The sequence below is a fragment of the Trichosurus vulpecula genome, chromosome 5 (assembly GCF_011100635.1).
Source record: "Trichosurus vulpecula isolate mTriVul1 chromosome 5, mTriVul1.pri, whole genome shotgun sequence".
In the NCBI taxonomy this organism is placed as follows: Eukaryota; Metazoa; Chordata; class Mammalia; order Diprotodontia; family Phalangeridae; genus Trichosurus; species Trichosurus vulpecula.
This window is the reverse complement of record NC_050577.1, coordinates 284429941-284453746: the sequence shown is the minus strand read 5'-3', so window position 1 is coordinate 284453746 and position 23806 is coordinate 284429941. Positions and strand designations below refer to the sequence as shown.

The following is a 23806-nucleotide window of genomic DNA, read 5'->3' as shown; positions in this document are numbered from 1 at the left end:
GGAATACTTTTTTTTCCCAATAAGTCTAGTAGTAATGGAGAAGAGAAAGAAAAGACCACAAATAGAAAAACCAAGACAAGGATTTTTTGTTTTTAGTAATGGGGAACCTGATATAGCATGTTTGCTGTGGTCTCACTCTCTCAGGGCCAGGCTAAGACCCAGGGGTTGAACCTAAAGGTTTGGGGTGCTTCTCTACTATTGGCTTGACTCCACCCTACCAATTATTAGGCTCATTTCCTAACATCCTAGTTCCTTTTAACCCCTCACCATTGAATAGCATTTACAAAGGGGTATATGCTTTAAAATATATAGCAAGAACAAACAAAAGTAATTCCCTCAATACCATCAAGGCATACTTTCTCCTATACCTTCTCAGTCTATAGAGGAAAGAAGACAAAACTTGGCTCATTTTCTAAATAGTGTTTTTCCACCATGTTCATGTCTAGATGTCATATGACTACTCATTGAGTCTTTTTCCTAGGGTGGGATCCCAAAGATCATGTCTTCCACTTGCAGATGCATTTTCAATAACCATGTAGGAAGAAAGCAGTAGAGAAAGAGAAGTTGAAGATGCATGATAGAAAGGGGGTTAACTTCTCCAACAAGGTCCTGGAGATGAGTAGGAAGTGAAAGATCCTTGAGGGCAGGGGCCATTTGTTTTTTATCTTTGTATATGCTGTCTATAGTATATGTTTAGCTAGTAAATGTTTAATAAATTTTTGTTTAATCTAATTGAACTGAATGAAATCAAAGTGCAGAAAGAAGGATTAATCCTAGAAAGGGCTAAAAATACCTCTTCTTCACAGACAAGAAAGGAGAGAACAATGTTTGATGGTACTAGGAAGTTTTGAGAAGTGATGGAGCTCCTGTCTTTTCAACAAAGGAAAAAAAAAAGTTATCTGCTTTAAATGTGGGGGACAGAAGAGGGGGGAAAATGTAGAACAACAATTTGGGATATGATAGGGAATCAATAAAAGTGAAATAGAAAGCTTGTCAACAAGCCATAAAAGTGTGAGGACCTCAGTAACCTCTTCACCTTACTAAATGAAGAAGCTCTAGGGAAGCTAAGATCCTCTGAGTCTCCCTATCAAAATAAAAACAGCAATATGGTCAAAAGGGCATTCCTTTCCTACCAATGGGGAGTTTGAATATCAACTAACTGCCAATTCTCTAAAAGTCTTCCCCTAACCCCCCACTAGTATGAATCAGTCTTTCTCTCCAAGTCCCTTCCCCCAGTGCCTAGTCCTGCCCAATCCAGATAAGAATCCTATTATAAAAACCCACCAGACTTTATTGGTTTGTGTGTTGAGTTTCACCTGGAATCTCAGTGGACTTGACCTGTTTCCATCCTCCCTGACTGCCCTTTGTTGTAGTATGTCCTCTTAATAAAGCTGTCTTGCTTTATTTACTGTGTCTTATGTGGGTTCCATGTTTCCATGTACTGAACCTGTTACAGGTTGCATGAACAGTACAAAGGCCATTCATAACCTGTTATTTTCTTACCTTTTTAGTCTTCTTATACCTTGCTTCCTTTCAGGTACTCTGATCCAGTGACACTTGTCTCCTTGCAGTTTGTCACCTAAGACACTCCATCTCCTGAGTCCAAGTATTTTCATTCATTGCTTGTTTCTCATTCCTGGAAAGCTCTCCCTTCACATCTGGCTTCCTTCAAGTGTCAGTTTAAGTCTCACTTTCTGCAAGAAGTTTTTACTAGCCCTCCTTAATCTTAGTACCTTTACTTTGGGACTGCCCCTCAATTTATCCTGTTTACATGTTTTTTTATTAGACCGTGAGTTACTTGAGATGCATGCTAGATTTGGGGGAATTTTTTTGGTATTTCCCCTCTAAAATGGGTCACAAACTACTTCATTTTTAGTCTGAGAAATTGAATTTATTAAGAAGGAAAAAATGTTGTCTATAGATCCTTTCACTACAATGAGCTTATTGATTCTAGATTAGAAAGGAAGATAGAATGTGATTGAATCAATTGGTAATGAAAATGACAAATTTTGCATGGCAAGATTGACCAGGATTCCTCATTTATTGTGACAAGAGATCATTCAGAAGTATTGTAGGTCAGAACCTTTTCTGCACTGATGAGTTAAGTGACATCATGCCTAGATTAACACTGTCAGAGGTGGGACTTGAACCCAGGTCCTCCTGGCCCCAAGGTTCTTTCCTTCCCATGCCATGCTGTCTCTCCCTTTTAAATATTGCTTTATAGAAATGCCCATTTTTCAATGTCAGAAAATTCCACTTTAACACTGTGGTGTTTCTTTTGTATTAAGTCCCGTAAGTTGCAGTGAAGGCTCAAAGCCTCAAGTAATCAGCATGAACAGGATGGAAAATTGGAAGTAGAGCAGGCAGTCTTCAAATCTTACCTCAGAGGAGCTTCATAAAATTGGCTTGTTAAGGAGTGCATTATGTGGAATAAAAATTTCTATCCTAATAGTTTGAGTTGTTAAATTATAAAGATCTTTTTAAAAGCAAAGTGTTTAAATATTATGAACCTAGCCCATAGCACATTGAAATACTTTCACTAGCCTGCCCTGAACTACCAATCAGGTTGATCTACAGCAAACACAATAGCTACTAACAATCAAATTCCAGTTTTCTGAGTTTCAAAAAGGAAATTAACTTCAGAGGAATTGGAAATTGTCAGAGACAGATCTATTGATATCACCTTCATCAGAATATAAATAACTGGTTAATTAAAGCCCTTCAAAAATGAAGCACCATGTTTAAGTCCCCACTGAGAATTGTTATTTATTACTTATTACTGTATTGTAGCAGTCTGGAGACCTGGGGTCAAGACACTTCACTCAGTTCCCTGATCTATAAAATGAGCATAATAATAGTTGGACTGCCTATCTCATAAAGCTATTGTGGAGAGGAAAAGTGCTTTAAAAACACTGTATTAATGGGAGCTATAATTATTATCTTTCCTCCAAAGTACCCCTGGGAAGAGTGTTGGTTTGGGAAGAATCCCTTATCAACAAGTGTAATTCTGGGAAGAAAACTCAACCGGATTCCTGCTTAAGTGCCCTGAAAGTTTTGTTTGAAAGGAATTAAAATATTTGGGCAGTCTTACATTGTTGGCATACCAGTGACTTGCAGGCAACAGATAATCTACTGAAAACAGAAGATAAGATAGTAAGTGATCTGTCATTAGTTATTCAACTTTTGAAGCTCTTTCCAGTGTTTTTCTGAGCTAACTGTTTATGGACCCAATAGCAGCAGAGGTAGGTGAATTTTTTAGAAAATTACTCAAAAACTCTAGAGCTTTTCTGAACATATACCTTGTTGAGGTTAACAGGCCTGGGTAGAAAGTCAGGCAGCATCTCATTTCACAGAATCACAGTATTACAAAATTTTGTTTCTTTGTTTGTTTTTTGGCAGGGCAATTGAGGTTAAGTGACTTGCCCAAGGTCACACAGCTAGTACATGTATCAAGTATCTGAGGCCAAGTATTACCAAATTTTAAAGCAGGAAGGAACTTCAGTGGTACATAAAAATGTAACCTGGCAAATGGTGGTCTAACCTCTTTGATTTTTAGAGAAAATCTCTTCCAAGGCAGTCCATTCTACTTATGAATAGTTCTAATTGTTAGAATGTTTTCCCTCACTTAATAAAAACTCCCAAGGAAGTTAATATCATTTAAAAGGTCAGTTTTAGAGTGAGGGAGAACTCATTTTTATTTTCTTTGCTAAAAATACCCCTCTCCTGTTTATCGTACCTCCCTCTTCTTGCAGGCTGTTGTTAGTAGATTAATTTTTATTTATTACTTGTAAAATATAGGGGCTATTAATTCAAGGGTTGTCTTGATGTGGAAACCTGATCTTTTATATAAAAAAGCTATTAGTAGGTGTTATGAAAATTGTAGGGTTTTTATTGTTAATTCCTGTGAAGTAGTTTGGAGTGCCAAGGGTGACTAATAGAGGAGAAAATAGAAGAACATGTGAGAAGGAGAGGGAGTTGATGAATATAATCCCTTCCTAGCAAGGAAAGGTCTGAGAGCTGGAGAGGGGTGGGGGAGGCCTAATACAAAGACCATATTTCAATAAACACAAACAAGGAGTCTATAGTGAACTTAGAATGCCAGGAGAGTTAAATATCCTACTTTCCTGTCTAAAATGGGTCACAGACCACTTGATTTTTAGTCTGAGAAATGCAACTCAGTGAGGAAAAGAAAAAAACAAGCTATTGTTTACCTGAAGATCTTTTCATTATAGCGAGATTACTTATTCTAAATGAGAAAGGAAGATGGAATGTGAATCAATTGGTAATTAAAATGATGAACATTATACACGAGAATTGCTGGGAGGGATCATTCAGAACAACTTTGCTGAAATTCCAAAGGTCCAAAACAATACTTAACTCTTTTTCTTTTCTTCTTTCCTTTTTTTTTTTTTGAGGGGGATGGTGCAGCTGGCGGGGGGGGGGGGGGGGGGGGGGGGGGGGGAGGGGGGGGGGACCGGAATTCTCTCAGATCTGATTTTATTTTCCCTAACAAGTCATAGTTTGTTTTTTACCCTCCCCCTCCTTGTAACTTAGCAGTGCACTAGTCCAGTGGTGTCAGACTCAAATAGAAACAGATCCCTACAGGCCTCATATTGACTGAAACCAAAAATTAATATTATTTTATTGTATTTTTTATTTTGTTAAACATTTCCCAAATCTAGTTCTAGCTGCACTTGGGAATTTTGCAGGCAGTGAATTTGGCATCTCTGCTTATACCATTGAAATCACAGGTCCAATCTCTACCCCATATTAAATTTTAAGATGATAGTAACAAAAGTTACTACTGAAATTCCCTCTGCTTTCTTTTTGTGTGTTTTTTTTTAGTGTTTTATTGATGTTCTTTTCTTTTTTTTCATTGTGATTAGTTTCCAACTCTTTCTTTAAGAGAAGCCCTCCCTGGTAGCAAATAAGTGTAGTCATGCAAAACAAATCAATACATTTGCTATGTTTAAAAGGATGTATATCATAGTATAGCACCTCTTTACCAAAAAACAATCATAATTCATCACTAGTCTTTTGATGTCATAGTTGGTCACTGCATTGATCAGTTCTGAAGTTTTTCAGTGTTGTTTTCTTTTACAATATTGTAGTCATTGTACAAATTGTTCTGTATCTATTCATTTCACTGTGCATTAGTTCACACAAATGGCCCAGATTTTTTCAGTGTCATATTTGTCACTCATGTTATTTATTTATATGCCACAATTTGTTCAGGTATTTTCTAAAAGATAGACCTCCACTTTACTTCAACTTCTGTGCCACAGTAAAAAGCACTACTATAAATTTTGTACCTACAGGTTGCTTCCTTCTATGACCTATTTGAAGTATGTCTAGTAGTAATATTGCTGGGTCAAAGTGTGTATACAGTTCAGTGATGAAATGGTTCCAAGTTACTTCACAGAATGATTAGATCAATTCAGTCAAGCAACAAGCAGTAAGTGCTTGTACTGGGGTTACAAAGAACAGGAAAAATTCATAGATTCATTTCATAGTGTATATTATCATGGTCATGGTCCTACATTATCTCTAACAATGCTGTTTTCTCTTTTTGTCATCCAGTAGGATTGAGATGGAACTTCAGAGTAATTTTAATTTATATTCTCTAATTGTTAGTGATTTGAAGCATTTTTTCATTTGGATATTCATATCCTTTGACTACTTATCCATTTACCTATATAATAACTCATCTACTTATATAAGACATATATGTGTGTGTCAGTTCCTAATATATCTGGGATGTCATTTTCATATCAGAGAAATTCTAACAGCATTAATTTTGATTTTACAATTTTTATAATCAGAGGTGTTTATTTATTTTCTATGGTCTTTATTTTTTGTTTAGTTAAGAATTCTCCCCTCATCCTTAGTTGTGAAAGTTATTTCTTTTCCTCATCTAGTTTTTAATTGTGTGACCTTTGGAGCTTATTTAAGCATATACATTGTTCTTTCTACTGAATCACTGGCTCTTTCAGGATGATTTATGCTGTTAACATCTATAGTATCTTTCTCTAATCTATAACATTATGATAATTTCCTCAGGCAAGAAAATTTCCCATTTGTTTTCATCCTTTAGAAGTAAACATTTTCAAGATACATTAATGAGTCTTACTTGGTGTAGCTATATGTATCAGTTTCATTCAAGCATTGAATTTCAGGGTTGAAAGGATCAGTGGGTATTTAGTCTAATCTAACCCATATCTGAAAAAGAATCTTCTCTACACTATAGCATACCTAACCCATCTAGCCTTAGCTGACAGAATCAGCATGCAATAAAGATTTTGACCAGATAGAACTTTGGGTCAAATTGAATATGGTGAAGTTTAATAAGAATGTAAAGTTTCACATTTGTGTCCAAAAATCAATTTTGCATTTCTCTGATCAATGATGATTTAGAGCATTTTTTTCATGTTCATAGATTGTTTGGATTTCTTCATTGAAAAACTGCCTGTACATATCCTTTGACCGTTTATCAATTGGGGAATGAGTCATATTCTTATAGATTTGCCAGAGTTCTTTATATATTTGAGTTATGAGATCTTTATCTAACAATCTGTCTATAAAATCTTTTCCCCAGTTTTCTGCTTTCCTTCTGATCTTAGCTACATTTGTTTTATTTGTATAAAACCTTTTTAATGTACTTGGAAGTATCCATTTTCACCTCACACTATTCTTTATCTCTTGCTTATTCATAAATTATTCTCCTATCCATAAGTCTGATAGATAATAAATCCCATGTTCTTCAAATTTTCTTGTAATATTTCTTGATATCTAAGTCGTATGTCCATTTATCTTGGTAAATGGTATAAGATATTGGTCTGTGCCCAATTTCTGCCAGACTTTCCAGTTTTCTTAAGTCTTTACACTTGTCAAATAGAAGGTTACTATATATGTTTGCTCCTGTAAATTGTATGCCTACTCTCTTCTACTAATCTGCTTTCAATTTTTCAGCCAGTACCAGATAGTTTTGATAATTACAGACTTATAATATATTTTAAGATCTGGTACTGTTAAACCTCCTTCCTTTACATTTTTTTTATTAGTTCCTTCGATATTCTTCCAAGTGAATTTTCTTATTGCATTTTCTAATTCAGTAAAATAATTTCAGTTCATTTAATTGGGATGGCATTGGATCATCCTTTATGTCTAAATTATTTATCCGTTTTGACCTTATCTTGGCATACAGTATAAAATGCTGGTTATTGCCTGGTGTCTTCCAAACTTCTTCCCAGTTTTCCCAGTAATTTTAGTCAAATGGTTAGTTCTTACCCCCAAAGCTTGGATCTTTGTGTTTATGAAACACTATAGTACTATATACTATACTACTGTGTTTTGTGTATGTAATCTATTCCACTGATCTGGAAACCAGATTGTTTAGATGATTACTGCTTTGTAATATAGCTTGAAATCTGGTACTGATAGGTCACTTTTCCTTCACATATTTTTCATCAATTACCTTGATATCCCTCACCTTTTGTGCTTCCAAATGAATTTTGTTATTATTATTTTCTAGCTCTATAAAATAATTCTTTGATAGTTTGGTATTACATTGAATAAGGAAATCAGCAAAGGTAGAATTGTCATTTTTATTATATTGACTCAGTCTACCCATGAATAACTAATATTTCTCTCATTGTTTAGATTTGCCTTTGTGTGAAGAGTATTTTATAATTGTGTTCAAAGAGTCACTTTTTGTGAATTTGTGGACATACTATTCATATTCTTGCTGTGATTCATAAAAGGAAGAGGTTCATCATGAAACATATTTTCAGACACAGCTAGTGTATGAATTTATTTCTTTTGTTTGGCTATATTTTTTTTAAAAGCTGGACTTCTGGTGGGGAGAGGGGTGGGTGACTTGCTAGATAGTGAAAGGGATGGAAAAAAAACAAAGAAAGGAAAGAAAAGAGCACTCTTTGAAACACTAAAAATACACAAAATAAGAAATTCAAAAAGGGACATGGAAAAGCAAGTCTGTTTTTGTTACTGTAGTGTTAAAATTAATATACAGTTTGAAAAACAAAACAAGTTTAATAGAAATTCACAGCTTTGCATAAAATCTCTTGTTTCTTTATATATTGCAATTTTCATATTTGTTGATCTTTCTCAAGTTCATTTTATGTAAATGAAAGGAACCTATTGCCTGTACCTTAATTTCTTTTTTACCTTTTTTTTTCAATAAATGAAAATCTGCCATTTCTTTCTCTGTCTTCCTTTTCTGACCCACAAAGAGAAAGAAAGAAAAACAAAAGTCTTGTTACAAACATGTCTAGTCAAGTAAAACAAATTCCCCCATTAGCCATGTCCAAAAGAAAATATGTCTCAATCTACACCTTGACTCTATCTTCTCTGTCAGGAGGTGAGTAGCATGTTTCTTCATGAGTTTTCTGGAACTGTGGGTGATTCTAAAGTTTTTTAGAGTTGTTTTCCTTTATAGGAGTATTGTTATTGTATAAATTGTTCTCCTGGCCCTATGTATTTTACTGTGTATCAGTTCATATAAGTGTTCTCAGGTTTCTCTGAAAGCACCCCCATCATCATTTCTTATAACACAGAAGTGTTCTGTGACATTCATATACCATAACTAATTCAGCCATTATACAATTGGTAGACTTTCTCTTTCCAATTTCTTTACCACTGCAAAAAAAAAAAATCCTGCTATAAATATGTTTGCACATTTTGGTCGTTTTCTTTTTTGTTCTCTTTAAGGTATAGACCTAATATTGGTACCACTGGGTTGAAGGTTATGTGCAATTTAATAACTTTTTGGAGATAGTTCTAAATTGCTTTCCAGAGTGACTTGACCAAGAACAAATAGTGCACTAATGTACCTGTTTTCCCACAGCCCCTCTAGTATTGACTGTTTTCTTTTTTTGTCAGTGTTGTTCATCTCATCAATATGAAGTGGAAGATTAGAGTTATTTTTACTTTGATTTTAGTTTCTTAGTGATTTTGAGCATTTTTTTCACATGTCAATTGACTGGATTTCTTCCTCTGAAAAGTGCTAGTTCATATCTTTTGACCATTTATCCATAGGGAAATGCCTCTTACTCTTATAAATTGGAATCAGTTCCCTATATATGTTCAAAATGAGACTTTTATCAGAGAAATTTATTGTAAATATTTTCTCCATCTACCTTCTCTTCTTTTTTTAAACTGCATCAGTTTTGTTTGTGTAAAACATTTTTAATTTTATGCAATCAAAGTTGTTCCTAACTTTGGCTTGCTTTCTGCAGCATATAGGGATCTTGCCCTGTGGTCAAAACACAAAAATTGTACAAAAACTTTTGCAAAGATTCCATTCATCATTGGTATGTGGAATGTGCACACACTTCTGGACAACACAAAATCTACTTGATCTGAAAGACAAACAGCTCTTGTTGTGAGAGAACTCAGTAGATAATTGCATCCAAATAGCAGCCCAGTGTTTTCACTCAAGTTTTCACAAGGCTAGCAAATGAAGGCCAGCTTCCTAAAATTGGAATTGGATATACATTTTTCTGGAGTGGCTACAGTGATAGGGAAGCCCTATAAAGCTGGTGTAGGATTCACAGTCAAAACTAATCTAGGGGCAGGTAGGTGGCATAGTGTGTAAATCACTGGCCCTGGAATCAGGAGGACCTGAGTTCAAATTTGGCTTCAGACACTAGCTGTATGATCCTGGGCAAGTCACTTAACCCTGATTGCCTCCAAAAACAACAACAACAACAACAAATCTAGTCAACAAACTTGTAAACCTCCTAAAAGGAGTGAAGGATAGGCTCATGGCAAAGCAACTACCATTTGCAGGAAAGTGTCATACCACCATCAGTGTGTATGCTGCCATCATGATGAACCCTGATGAGATCAAAGAAAAATTACTTTCTAAGAAGGTAACAGTTAACTCTATCAAAAGTGAAGTGTAAGTGAAGTTTGGAGAGATGCAGTATTCTTGGCTTAGTAAGAAATTCAGTTTTATGCAAAAAGTAACAATCCAGAGTGCTTTTATGATGCTCTGAAGGCTATCTATGGGCCAGACCTATGGTGAATCTCAACTTTTCAGCAATGATGGAGCCACACTTAGGACATGATCTTAGAGAGATGGGCAGAACTCTTTCATGATGTTCTCAACAGACTTTTCATCAACCAAGGCTAAAGCCATTAACTGTATGCCTCAGGTTGAAGTAAATTTCTTTCTAACTGAACTTCCAAACTGAAGAAGAGGTTTTGAATGCTACTGGGCTCCTCATTTGTGGCAAATTGCCTGGTGCTAATTCTATTCTAGCAGAGATTTACAAGGCAGGAGATCCACTGCTCATATAAAAGCTGACTGAAATATTCTGGGTTATAAGGCAAGAGGAGGTAATCCCCCAGGAGTTCAAGGATGCTTCCATTGTCTGTCTTTATAAAGAGAAAGGAAATAGGTTAACCTGCAACAATTAGGGGCAGGGATGGGGTGGGAGTGGGGGCTAGGGGTGGGTAGGGAGAGTCTCTATCTAAGTCAGTGCCCACAAGATTCTTGTCAGAGTCCTCCATAATAGGCTGATCTTTCACCTGGAAGATAGTCATCTCTCTGAGAGCCAGTGTGGCTTTTGACATATGAAAAGTCCAAGAGACATAATTTCTGGGTAATTAATAATAAATTTTATTAATTGTGGCTAGCAGATAATAAAATGATGGTCATTTGTCTTTCTCTTGTAAACCAAAGATGAATCACAGAGGCCACTCAGTGCTTTTTTGCTCCTAGAAGAGTAGGTGTTCCTGACAGATGGAAACCAATTCTGATTGGTTAACAATTAATGAGATAATGAATATTATAATGAGTGGTGGGTCTATTCCAATGAGGGGCTTTCTGATCATGTCACTCATGGACAAAGAGAGACTCATCTCAAGCCAGACCACTCTTTCCTTTGGGCAGTCTTCAGGGCTTCTTAAACTTTTTCTACTCAAGACCCCTTCAGTGCTTTTTAAACTGTCAAAGTGCTGTCAAAAGGGCAAAAGTCAATGAACTTAGATTAGATGGGGTAAATCTTTTGAGCAAGGTCAGAAATGTCCTTGAGAGACTGGACTTTGAATAAGTAAATAGAAAGGGAAAAAACCTGGATTCTTCCCCAACCCCATATTAATTGGTTATTAATGTGAGAAAAATAATCATTTCTCGCAGGCTTCACAAAAGGCCTATGAATAGTGTTTGTTGCCCAGCAACTCCACGAAAAATGCCAGGAGCAAAACTGAGCTCTGTACACAACGTTTATCAGTATGACCAAGGTCTTTGGTATCATCAGTCCTGAGGGCTTGTGGGAAATCTTGGCAAAATTTGGTTTCTGGAGGTGTTCATCAATACTGTATGTCAGTTTCTTGATGGAATGCTTGCACAGATTTTGGATAATGGACAATGCTATTGCACTTTCACAGCCAATAGTGGAGTGAAAGCAGAGCTAGGTCTTTGTTCCCATGCTTTTTAACATGATGTTTTTAGCAATGTTGTTAGTCGCCTTCAGTGAGGACAAAAATGACACCAAGATCAACTACTGCATCGATGGTAGTAAATTATTTAACTTGAAAACGCTACAAGCCAAGACTAAAGTGGAGGGACTTTTTGTTTGCAAATGATTGTGCACTCAAAACAGCCTCTGAGACTGTAATGCAGCATAGTATAAATTGATTCTTTGCCACTTGTGCTGATTTTAGCCTGACAATTGACACCAAGAAAACAGCCAGCACCACACCATCCCTACAAGGAATCATCAATTATAGGAAATGGAGAAATTTTGAATGCCGTGAATTAGTTTCCTTACTTTGGCAGTGTACTTTCCAGAGATGAACACATAGATGATGAGGTTGATGCATGCATTGCCAGAGCTGGCTCAGTGTTTGGGAGGCTCCAAAAGAAAGTGTGGAAGACAAAGGGTATTAGGCTACCTACCAAGATTTGCAGAGCCATTGTACTGACCTCAGTGTTGCATGCCTGTAAAACCTTGACTTGTCTATTAGCACCAAGCCAGAAAATTGAACTGCTTCTATTTGAATTGTCTTAGGAAGATTCTGAAGATCATTTGGCAAGATAAGGTACCGGACACTGAGGTCCTTTCATGAGCTGAAATGCCAGCATTCAAACTCTAATGCAGAGAGCTTGGCAACCCCGATGGGCTGGTGACACTGTTTAAATGCCAAATGTACGTTTGCCTAGATTATTCTACTGAGAACTCACATAAGGCAAGCATTCATATGGAGGTTAGAAGAAGTAATAAAATAACACTCTCATGGTCTCTCTGAAGAACTTTGGTATTGATTGTGAGACATGGAAGACACTGGCATAGGATCAGCCAGCATGGCATGCCCACATCAAAGAAAGCCACTGTACTCTATGAACAAAGCAGAATTGCAATAGCTTGAAAAATATGTGAGATGCACAAATTTAGAGACATTTCCTTCCTAAATGTTCATATGGACTATTTGTACCCAACCTGAGATAGAACCTTCTGAGTTCATCTTGGTTTGATCAGCTAGGGTCAGACACAAATGATCCTGACATCATGATGTCATTTTGGTCCTCTTGAATTCTGAAGAACAACAAGGGTAACATGTCCCATCATATATCTTCCAGAGATGTGATTGCTTATTGCTTTTCTCAGAATTCTTAAGCCTTTCAAAGTTATTTTCTTTACAATATTGTTTTCCTTGTATAAATTATTCTTTTGGTTCTACTCATTTAACCCTGTGCCCAAACTATCCAGGAGTCTCTGAAATCACCTATCATTTCTTAGATAACAGAAGTATTCAATTATATTCATATGCCACAATTTATTCAACATTCTCCATTTGCATGAGGCAATCTAAGGCATGTCCTTAGATTCTAGATCTGTCCTTCAAGAGCAAGAAGTTTGTTTTGCTTGTGACTTTCCTCTCTGAAATTAACATCCAGCTTAATCTCCATCCCTTTTCAGCTATCGAGTTTGATAAATTTCTACACTAAACTCTTTGTGGGTAAGGGTGTGTTTAACTCTCCTTTATCTTCTTCCAAATAAGAGTGAAGTTCACATGGTACCCACTTTTTCACCCCTTTCTCCATGTTCATTTAGCATGTCCCAAGCTTTAATAGCTTAAAACTGCAACAACAACAACAGCAAAAACACCTTTTGGAACACCCTGTATACTCTTCTTCTCAAGTATTCCAGTTATGAGGAATAGCAAATTCCACCTCTTCTTCCTCCTTTCTAAGAACAAATCCACCTCTAGGACTTGTGTTTTTCTTATTTGACTTCCTCAATAACTTTTGAACACATTAAGGTATTGAAGAGATGTTTGTTCCCTCAACCTCTAGTAGAATGGTAGCATTGTATCATGATGTAAGTCCTTCCAGTACCTCAAATAAATTTACCTTTCTAGGCTTATCTGGACTTCTGTTTGCCTTTTTATAAAAAATAATTGAAAGTGCCTGATACATTAAAGGTTCATTTTTTCCTGTACTGTTATAGTCAACTTTCCAGGGTATGTTATTCTTGGTTGTAAACTTTATCTCTTTTTGCCTTTTAGAATATTGTATTTCAAGATTGCCTCTTATTTATAGTCAAATCGGTAAACATTAAACATTATTAAGCATTTTATTACAATGTGTCAGGCTCTGTACTAAATACTAGGAAGACGAATATTTGCAGAAAGTCTCGACCCTGAAGAAGATTACACTCTAGTGGAGAAAACAAATACATAAAAGCAAGCTGTAAAGTGGGGAGGAAAATTGGGAAAAGGGGTGAAAAGAGAAGGTAACCTATGGGGAGGGGAGGGAAAACATAGTAAAAAAAGTCCAAAAGTCAGTAATGGAACTTGGAGAGCAATGAAGTTCTGGAAGAAAATAGCCAATCAGCAGTAGGAGCTGTAGGGTTGAAGAGTACTTCCAGTGTGAGAAATTCAAGAGTGAAATGAACTTCCAAGGTGAGGAGGCTTTTGTGGTATGGTAGAGAAAGTCCAGAGAGGTGGGAGCCTGGGAAAGGATGGAAATAGATATGGTAGAAGTCCCTAGGTCTTCTGTGATCCTGAATGTAATTCTTTGATACCTTTCTAGTATTTTTGTTTGTAGTTTTTTTTCTTTTAGCTAGATGGAGCAGTGGATAAAGTGACAGGCCTGGAGTCAGGAAAACCTGAATTCAAATCCAGTCTCAGAAACTTACTAGCTGTGTGACCCTGGGAAAGTCATTCAGCCCTTTATGTTTCAATTTCTTCATCTGTAAAATGATCTGGAAAAGGAAAAGACAAACCACTCTAGTATCTTTGCCAAGAGCACCCCAAATAGGGTCACAAAGAATCAACATGACTGAAAAAAACTGAACAAATTTTTTCTTTGGTATGGGACCTCTGGATTTTGTCAATGACATTCCTGGAACTTTTCAGAAGGCAATTGTTGAATCCTTTTTTAAGAAAATTAGTTAATTTATTGTTACTTTGCCTTTTGGTTCTGACAGTTTTCATTTAGGATGTCTTATGACTGTTGAGGGTTTTTCTTTTTTAATCATGGTTCTCAAAGATTCTAATGATTTTTAACTTTTGTTGACTTGTTTTCTAGATCAAGTAGTTTTTTATATCAGATATCATGCATTTTCTTTCTTTTTCAGTCTTTTGATTTTTTTTCTAACATTTCTTGCTGTCTTATGGAATCACTGATTTTTGTTTGGGCTATTTAAGGGATTCTATCTCTTAGGTGAGGAATACCACTTTCACTTCTAAACTACTCTTTTCTCCTTCCATTTCTTTCCTCAAGAGCTTTATTTCTTCTAGGTGTTCATGTAATCCTTGAGGAAAATGCATTTTTTTTCTTTGAATCTTTGCTTGTAGCTATAATGGAATAGGATTTGCAACAATATGTGATACTGGTTGATATTTTCTTTGATTTACTTATCTCTCCAACTAAGTTCCTGAATCAATTCTTTTGAGTGAGGTGATCATCCCTATTTGTTCTACCCTCATTCTCCTGGGTTACTGCACTGGTCTTCACCTCTCATGGTTACTCTTTCAAACCAGACCTTTCAGGTTCAGAGTGCTGTATCTTCAGGGCTCTCTCTCATGTCAGAGGCTAGAATGTTAGGGAACTGAGAGCCCTGGGCTGTGTTCCACTCTGAACTCTGCATGGCACTACACCTCCTGCTGCTCCTTGGGGCTTCCTGACTACCCTGGAGCCTTTTCAGAGAAGCCCTCCTCTCTTGCTTCTTGATTCTGAACACAGAATCTTGTGAGTTACAAGTCTACAACTTGTATAACCCTGACCACATATATCTGGTCATAGTGGGAGACTATCTGTACTGTGACTTTGCTTGAAAAAACCCTCAACTAAGTTTTTTTGTGCAGTTATGGAAAGTCCCTTAATGTAGTTTCTAATTGAATTTTTTAAAATGAGTATTTGGTCTAGTAGGAACTTCAGGGTTTTTACTTACCTCTTAGCATGGATTCCCATCATATTTTTGTTTTTATTAATGCAGCTTAAGGCAGCTAGGTGGACCGTTGGATAGAGTGCTGGGCCTAGAGTCAGGAAAACTCATCTTCCTGCATTCAAATATGACTTTAGACACTTACTAGCTTTGTGATCCTGGGCTAATCACTTTACCCTGTTTGCCTCAGTTTCCTCATCTGTAAAATGAGCTAGAAAAGGAAATGGCAAACCACAACAGTATCTTTGCTGTGAAAACCCCAAATGGGGTCATTAAAAGTCTGACACAACTGAAAATGACTGAACATCAATAAAGATGTAACTCATTCATTATGGTTTACATACATATTATATAACTTTATAATTGTATTCCTAAGAAATTAATTATAAACTGAGCATTTATAAATAGAATTACTTTTTTTAGAATAGAATTACATTTTCAGTGTACATAGGGAAAAGACTAATCACCAAATATTAATCATCTACCAAAGCACTATGTTAGGGTTAAAAGGGTTATTAGGCAATATAAGATAAAGATCCTGTGCTTAAGGGACTTAAAATCTAGTGAGGGAGACCAGATTTGTCTACATGAAAAGGCCTCCTCTTACCTTTCAGTCTTCTTACAACTTATAAAGATGAAATTAAAGCAATTATAAGGAGTTATTTAGCCTAATTACATGTCAAGACATTTAACAATTTAAGTGAAATGGAAGAATATTTGCAAAAATATAAATTGCCTAGATTAGCAGAAGAGGAAGTAGATTATAGACTGATTTCATTAATGAATATGGATGCAAAAATCCCAAATAAAATACTAGCTAAAAGATTACAACAATATAATACAAAGATTATACGTTATGATCAAGTGGGATTTATATGAAGAATGTAGGGATGGTTTAATATGAGGAAAACTATTAACATAATTAATTACATAAATAATAAAAGTTTTAAAAAGTCATATGATTACATCAATAGATGCAAAAAGGGCTTTTGATAAAATTCAACACTTATTTCTATTAAAAATACTTGAAAGTATTGGGATAAAGGAAGCCAGAGAAGACAGGTGGAGGATAGGGATAATTCCAGGCATAGGATCAGCCAGCAAAAATGTCTGGAATCAAGAGATGGAATGACTTGAAGAAAAGCAAGGATGCTAGCGTCATGATGTATATGATTGGTGGGGTGGGGTGTAAGAACAGTAGAAAGTTAAGAGAGAGATTATGAAAGGCTTTGAATGCCACATGAGGGATTTTATATTTGATCTGGGAGCAACTGGAGTTTGTTAGATAGGAGTTTGACATTGTTAGTCTTGTGCTTTAGGGAGATCACATTGACAACTGATTGGAAGATGGACAAAGTGGGAAGACTATTGAGGTAAGGAGACCAACCAGCAAACTATCTCAGTAGTCCAAGTATGAGGTAATAAGGGCTTGCACCAGAATGAGTCAGAGAAGGGGATGGGGCACATATGAAAGATATTAGGAAAGCAGAAACAAGATTTGTGAGGACAAGGACAACACCTATGTTTCAAGCCTGCATGGCTGGGAGGAAGGTGGTATTCTCAATAGTAGTAAGGAACTTAGGAAGAAGGGTGAGTGTGCAGAGGGGAAAAATGAGTTCAGTTTTGGACATATCAGTTTAAGACGTGTACAGGATATCTATATCCTGATGTCCAATAAGCAGTTGGACATACAAGACTGGACTTCAGCAGAAAGGTTAAGACTGGATAAATAGATTTGAGAATCATTAGCATAAAAATTATAATTGAATTCATAGGAGCTGAGTTTACACAGTGGAATAGCAAAGGAAGAAGAAAAGAAGGCCCAGGTCAGATCTCTGGAGAATACCTAAGATGAGCAAACATGAACTGGATGAAGATCCAGCCAGCAAAGGAGATTGAAAAGGAGTGGTCAGATATGTAAGAAGAAAATCAGAAGAGAGTAGTGTCATAAAAACTGAGAGGAGAAAGTATCAAGAGAAGACAGTATCAACAGCTGCAGAAGTCAAGAAGGATGAGGATTGAGAAAAATCCATTAAATTTGACTTTGGATCATGAAGTTGGAAATCAGACTATAGAGAGTTAAGTGTGAGAAGACAGAAAATGGGGGGGAAAGACTCAGTCTCTTTAAAACATAAGAAATTTAACACATTTTCCAGCCTAAATGCTAATGGAGTTCATATTGTGAGTGGTTTTTCTGCAAATCTTGGTAGAAAGACACATAACTTTCATATAAGAAATAAAATGTATTTTTATTTTGTTGAATTTCCAACACTCAGCTTAGTTTTAACATGTACTTAATTTTTTCCCCCAAAGCATCAAACCTCTCCAATCTTTTAAGATAAATTTTAGGCCATCAAACCAAAGGTTTTCAGCTTGGGCTGATACCCATTCACAGTAATACCCTATCTATATCAACATGGATTTTCTTTGTGTTTCCCCCTCCCTAAGCTTATTTGTCCCAATTGGCTGCTTAATATAATATTTTGTTTAGTTAGTCAGCCAGTTAATAAGAATTTATAGACAGCTTGCCCTATGCCAGGTACTGTGCTGTCCACTAAGAATACAAATAAAAGCAAAACAAATAAGCAAACTAACACAAGTTTCTGCCATTAAGAAACTCTCATTCTTATCTGTGAGGTAACATGTAAGTAAGTAGGTACATATATATAAATGAAGTTAATCTGAAAGGGCAAGCTACAGGGGAGATCAGGAAAGGTCTCTGGCTGAAAGCAGGATTTGAGCCGAATCTTTAAGGAAGACAACAAAAATAAGAGGTGGAGGCAAAGAGGCAGAACATTCCAGGCTTTGGAAAGAGCCAATGCAAAGGCACAGAGATTGAAGACTGTTTTGTTTCAAGTTGCTACAAGTAGGCCTATGTAACTTGGGAAAGACTAGCCAAGAAAGACTAGAAATCAGTACAACCCACTTCCCCCACCCCAACCTCTACACAGTTCAACCCCCAAATACCTCTTGACTTTACTCTCACAGCTCTAGTGCTCCCATCCTAATTTCAGGAGGACGAGGAGCCTTGGATGTTCCATCTCTTCCATTAGAATGTGAGCTATTGAAAGCCTGGCCATCTTGCTTTTTATTTGTATCCCCAGTGCTTGACACCATGCTTAGCCTGTAGTAACCATTTAAGAAATGTTTTATTCATTCATTCAAAGAGTTTGATGTACAAATATATTCAATTCGACCAGGAAATAGGAGGAAATAAGGAGAAAGGAATAAAGAGACAAAGGGAGAGGTTAGATTCAGGGATTAATCACAAGCAAAACAAGCCCTAAACTTTGAAGGGGAGACATGAAATGGGGTGTAAAAGGAAAGGAAGAAAGGGTAAGAGTCTATGTATGATAAGGAAGGAGCAAGAAAGGAAGAGAACAAAGTATTAATAGAATAGGATGAAGGGAAATTCAAAATTAATGATCACAACTCTGAATGCAAATTGGATGACTCATCCATAAAAAGGAAGAAGATAGCAGAATTCAACATTATGTTGTTTGTAAGAAGCACACTTGAAACAAATATTCACAGAGTTAAATGGGTAAAGCAAAATCTATCACACCTCAGCTGAACTGAAAATAGTAGAGTTAGCAATCGTTATTATGAACAGATAACAACAAAAATGCACTTAATTAAAAAAAATAAACAGGGAAAGTTAATTTTGCTAAAAGATGTTGTTGAGGTTTAGAGTTGGGAGAGCTGATTCAGGTGTCAATTCACTTAGACGATTTTCTCCTAACAAGGAGAACTTTACTGATGCAAAAGCACAGGGCTAGTCCTGAAAGAAGGACTAGCAATTTACAGAGGAATGGGGGCTTGTTTTTATAAGGGCAGGATAAGGAAGACAGGAAATTTTATGACCCAGAATGAGGGAGACAAGAAATTTTGTGGTGTAGGATAAGGGGAAAGTTTTATGGTATTCCAAGATAAGGGGAAGAAACTTTAGGATACCCTCAGGGTCAGGAGGGGCCTCACTAGGTAATAAAAAAGTAACCCTTAATATTAACCCTTAGGACACCATTTGTACCCACATCAATATGATGAATTAATTTCAGTACTTAACATAAATGCATCAAATGACGTTGCATCTAAATAGGTAAAGGAAGTACTAAATGAGTTATAGATAGTAAAACTCTAATAGGATCTGAATAGACCCTTCTTAGAGCATATAGTATATACAAATATAACAAAAGTACAAAAAAGATGTTAAGGACTTAAATAGAATTTTAGAAAACTTAGGTATGGTGGATGTCTAGAGATTATTAAGTGGGAATAGAAATGGATATACACATGTCTAAGCTGTGCATGACAGCTGTACAAAAACTGACTGTGTTAGGGTATTAACCTCACAAACAAATGCAGTAAAGCATTAATATTAAACACATCCTTTACTAAACACAGTAAAACATCGTATCATATAATATTAGTATGTTACTTATATTAATATAATATGTAACAGTTATATTAATATAATAATATATTAACATATAATAACGGTCCATTGGAGAAATGATTAAAAATTAACTGGGAATTTGATAAATTAATTCTAAAATATGGCTAGGTCAAAGAACAAATCATAGAAACAGTAGAGAATTTTATTAAAGATGATGACAAGTATTAGACACCACAAAAAAATTTTTTTGGGATGCAGCCAAAGCAGTCCTTAGGGGAAAATTAATATTTCATTAATACTTTGTTCAACAGAAGAGGGGGAAAAAACCAGATCAATCAATTGGGTGTGCAACTAAAAAATCTAGAAAACCAAGAAATTTTAAACCTCCAATTAAACACCAAAATAGAAATCCTGGAGATCATAGGATAGATGAACACAACTTAAAGCAAAAAGAAAAAGAAAAAAATTAATAAATTAAACTAGGAGCTATTTTTCTTTTTGAAACAAAGAAAGCACCAAAATAGATAAAACATTTTTGAATTAGGTTGAAAAGGAGGAATACTCAATTACCAGTATCAAAATAATGGAAAAGTAAAATTCACAACAAATGAAAAAAAATATATTATTAGAAAATATTTTGCCCAATTAAATACTAATAAAATAACAAATAAAATGAATAACTATTTACAAAAATACAAAATGACCATATTATCAAAAGAAATAGAGAATCTAATCGAGCCAAACCAAAAAAAAATTACACAAGCCATAAATGAATTTAAAAAGAAAAAAGCCTTGAGCCAGATGGCTTTATGAACAAATTTTATAAGCATTTAAAGAAAAATTAATTCCAGTATTGCACAAGGTTTGCACATTTGATTACATAAAATTATAAAACTTTTAACACAAATAAAACTAATATAGCTAAATTTAAAATCCAAGTGATTGACTAGGGGGAAAGGTATTTTTTTCTCTGACAAAACTTCAAGATACATAAGGAACTGATTCAAATTTATAAAAACAAGTCATTTTGCAATTGATAAATCATTGAAAAAATGCTCCAAATCACTAATAAATAGAAGCATGAAAATTTAATCAACTCTGAGTAGATCATAGCTATCAGATTGGCAACAGTGATGAAAAAGGAAAATGACATTTTGGAGGGGTTGTAGGAAAATTGCATTGTAGGTGGAAATGTCGATTGGTCCAGCCATTTTGGAAAACAAGTTAGCATTCTACCCCCATTGTCACTAAATGACACATGCCATTTGAATTAGCAAGAACATTTCTTGGTCAATAGCCCAAAGAGATCAAAGAAAGAGTATAGAGACCCCTATACACAAAAATATTTATAGCTGCTCTTTTGCAGTAAAAAAACAAAAACTGGAAATAAGAAGGTGCCTATTAGTTGAGGTTCCTGGGATTCATTCAAGTACCAGCAAAAATATTTCTTTTTACAGGAACCCTTTTCCCAATACCCCTTAATTCTGGTGCCTCCCTTCTGTTGATTATTTCCAGTTTGTCCTACATATAACTTGTTTTTACCTAATTATTTTCATGTTGTCTTCCCCTATTAGACTGGGAGGTCTTCAAGGGCAGAAACTGTCTTTTGCCTTTCTTTGTATCCTTAGCACTTAGCACAGTTCTTGTCACATATTGAATGCTTAATAAATATTTTTTTACTGAATGACTGGAGTGGAATATTATTCATAGTAAGAAATTATAACAGGGATGACTTTAGAGAAACCTAGGAAGAATTGTATGAACTGATGTGAAGTGAGCAAAACCAGGAGTAAAATTTATATAGTAACAGCAACATTGTAATGATTTAAAAAAAAAAACTTTTAAAGCTTTAAGAACACTAATCAAAATTACTAACCAACCATAATTCTAGAGGACTGATAATGAAAACATGCTTTTTACCTCCTGAACTAGGTGGCCCCAAGATGCAGAAATAGATATATGTTTTTTAACATGACCAATGTGGAAATTTTTTTTTGTTTGACCATACATTTTTGTCACAAGATTTTACTTTTTTTTTTTTAGATTGGGGGGTAAGGTACCATGTGAGGAACAGAAATAAATACATACTAATTGAAAAAAATCAAGTAAAATTAAAATAAACCAATGCATCCTAGTCTTGTAGAAGTTGCCTCACCCTATTATTATTGTGTGTGTTGTAGTGGGATATTTGTTTTGGACTTGGTCAGGAAGCACTGGATTTGAATTCTGACTCCAGAACTTACTAGCAGAGTCACCCTGAGATAGTCACTTGACATCTCTAAGCCTCACTTTCCTCGTCTGTAAAGTGGGCATAATTATAACTAACACTTACACCAAAGAGTTTTGAGAAGCAAGTGAGACAGTTTACATGAATTGTTTTACAAACTTTAAAGCCCATAAAATGAGTTAGTAGTATTATAGTTACCTTTTCAGTCTAAAACTACTATCTCTCATTTTTCTAATTACAGTGAGTTAATTTGTCCTGAGAATTTCATAATCACCCTAACTCTAGACATACAGAGCTATTATAAAACTAGCATCAAGATTCTCTATTCCAAACTTATTTACATATTACTGACCTTGATTACATTCCTTCAACCTATCCCAGGGCTCTTATGGAACTAACAGTTATTAATCTGGTAATGGTCTGAATTACTTTGATTTGTTTTTGACTGTAGGAAGCCTGCCTCGAACCAGAAGTGTTCCAGAATATGTCTGCAATCCGAACTTAGTTGAAAACCATCTCTCTCTAGGGTGTTCCCCTGTTACCAAAACATATGATATTTTAAAGGTGAGAATTTTACAGGACTAAACTTGGTATTTAATCAGTGTGGGGCTTTATGGGCTTTCTTATTTCCCCCCCCTACCCCCCCCCCCAATCTTGCTTTCCTAGGTAAAACCAGTTCATAATTGAATTATGGGAAAATTAATTTTGTGTGGGCAGTGGGGAAAACTGGAAGCTGCAAATAGTACACGCAGCCTTGTATGATGAATAGAATTTCTCTTGACAGTCTTTGCCTAGGGAGGTACTCATCTCCCTTTCAGATGTTTCGGTCTTTTGTTTATTGCTTATTTGATAATCCTAAACAAAATCTGATGCATGCTTTTAAAAAAGTTTTTGTGTCTTTTCTGTTCAGGCAGGTACAACAGCTACTTATGAGAATCACTTGGAAAGAGGAAGAGCACGATATAATTCACAAAAGTCAATGGAAGAAAGGTCTCAAAGGCAGCCTCTGAAGAGACTGGAGATTTCTCCTGGGAGTAGTCCTGAGAGACTTAATTATGCATATAGTGACTACTATTATATCCAGAAAAACCAGGTAGGACACAATTTGAGGCCTCATGGGAGCAGGAGGTCCACTGTCCTCATGCCACCAAGATATGCTTGTTCAGAAATTGCTGACTTCAACCATCATGGTACCATGAGCAGGCAACGTCATTATGATACTTACCATAGACAATGCCAGTATGGATCTGTTAGTGACACGGTTTTTGATAGCTTCCCTGCCAGTCCAGCAGTACTCACATACCCCAGGCCAAGAACAAGCCGAAGTATGGGGAACCTCTTGGAGAAAGAGAACTACTTGACTTCAGGACTTGCTTCAGGACAAGTCAGACCACTGGTGTCTCTACAACAAGGTCACCAGAATAAGCAATCTGTTCATTCTACCTGGCATCAGAGTTCTTTCTGTAGCACTCATACTCTGAGAGATGTTCTGCCCAGTGTCAGTAAAGGAACCAGCAGGAAACAAACACATATGACAGTTGGCCAGGCAGCAACAGCAGGGGGTGGAAATTTGCTAACTGAAAGAACTGCTTTCAACGATTCCCAAGTTGGGTAAGTGTGCCTCTTGAACCTGTCATTTATGATCAGTACTAGCACATTCTGTTCCTGAACTGATTGACATGTGAGCTGGCATTTCTCAGTCTAGAAAGAAAGCCTTCCAGAGATAAGCAATTAAAATAATGCACATTTAGCCATTTGCCTAATTGG

The 23806-nt window shown here is 35.8% G+C and overlaps 1 protein-coding gene across 1 annotated transcript in view; it reads left to right on the top strand.

Annotated features, from left to right (window-relative positions):
- The window catches only part of PKP2 (plakophilin 2), a 151301-nt gene that overhangs the window by 8623 nt on the left and 118872 nt on the right, over positions 1–23806 (top strand). Inside the window, exons 2-3 of the mRNA XM_036759443.1 lie at positions 22491–22603; positions 22950–23650. Coding sequence (XP_036615338.1) covers positions 22491–22603; positions 22950–23650 — 814 coding nt within the window. The remainder of the gene's footprint in view (positions 1–22490; positions 22604–22949; positions 23651–23806) is intronic.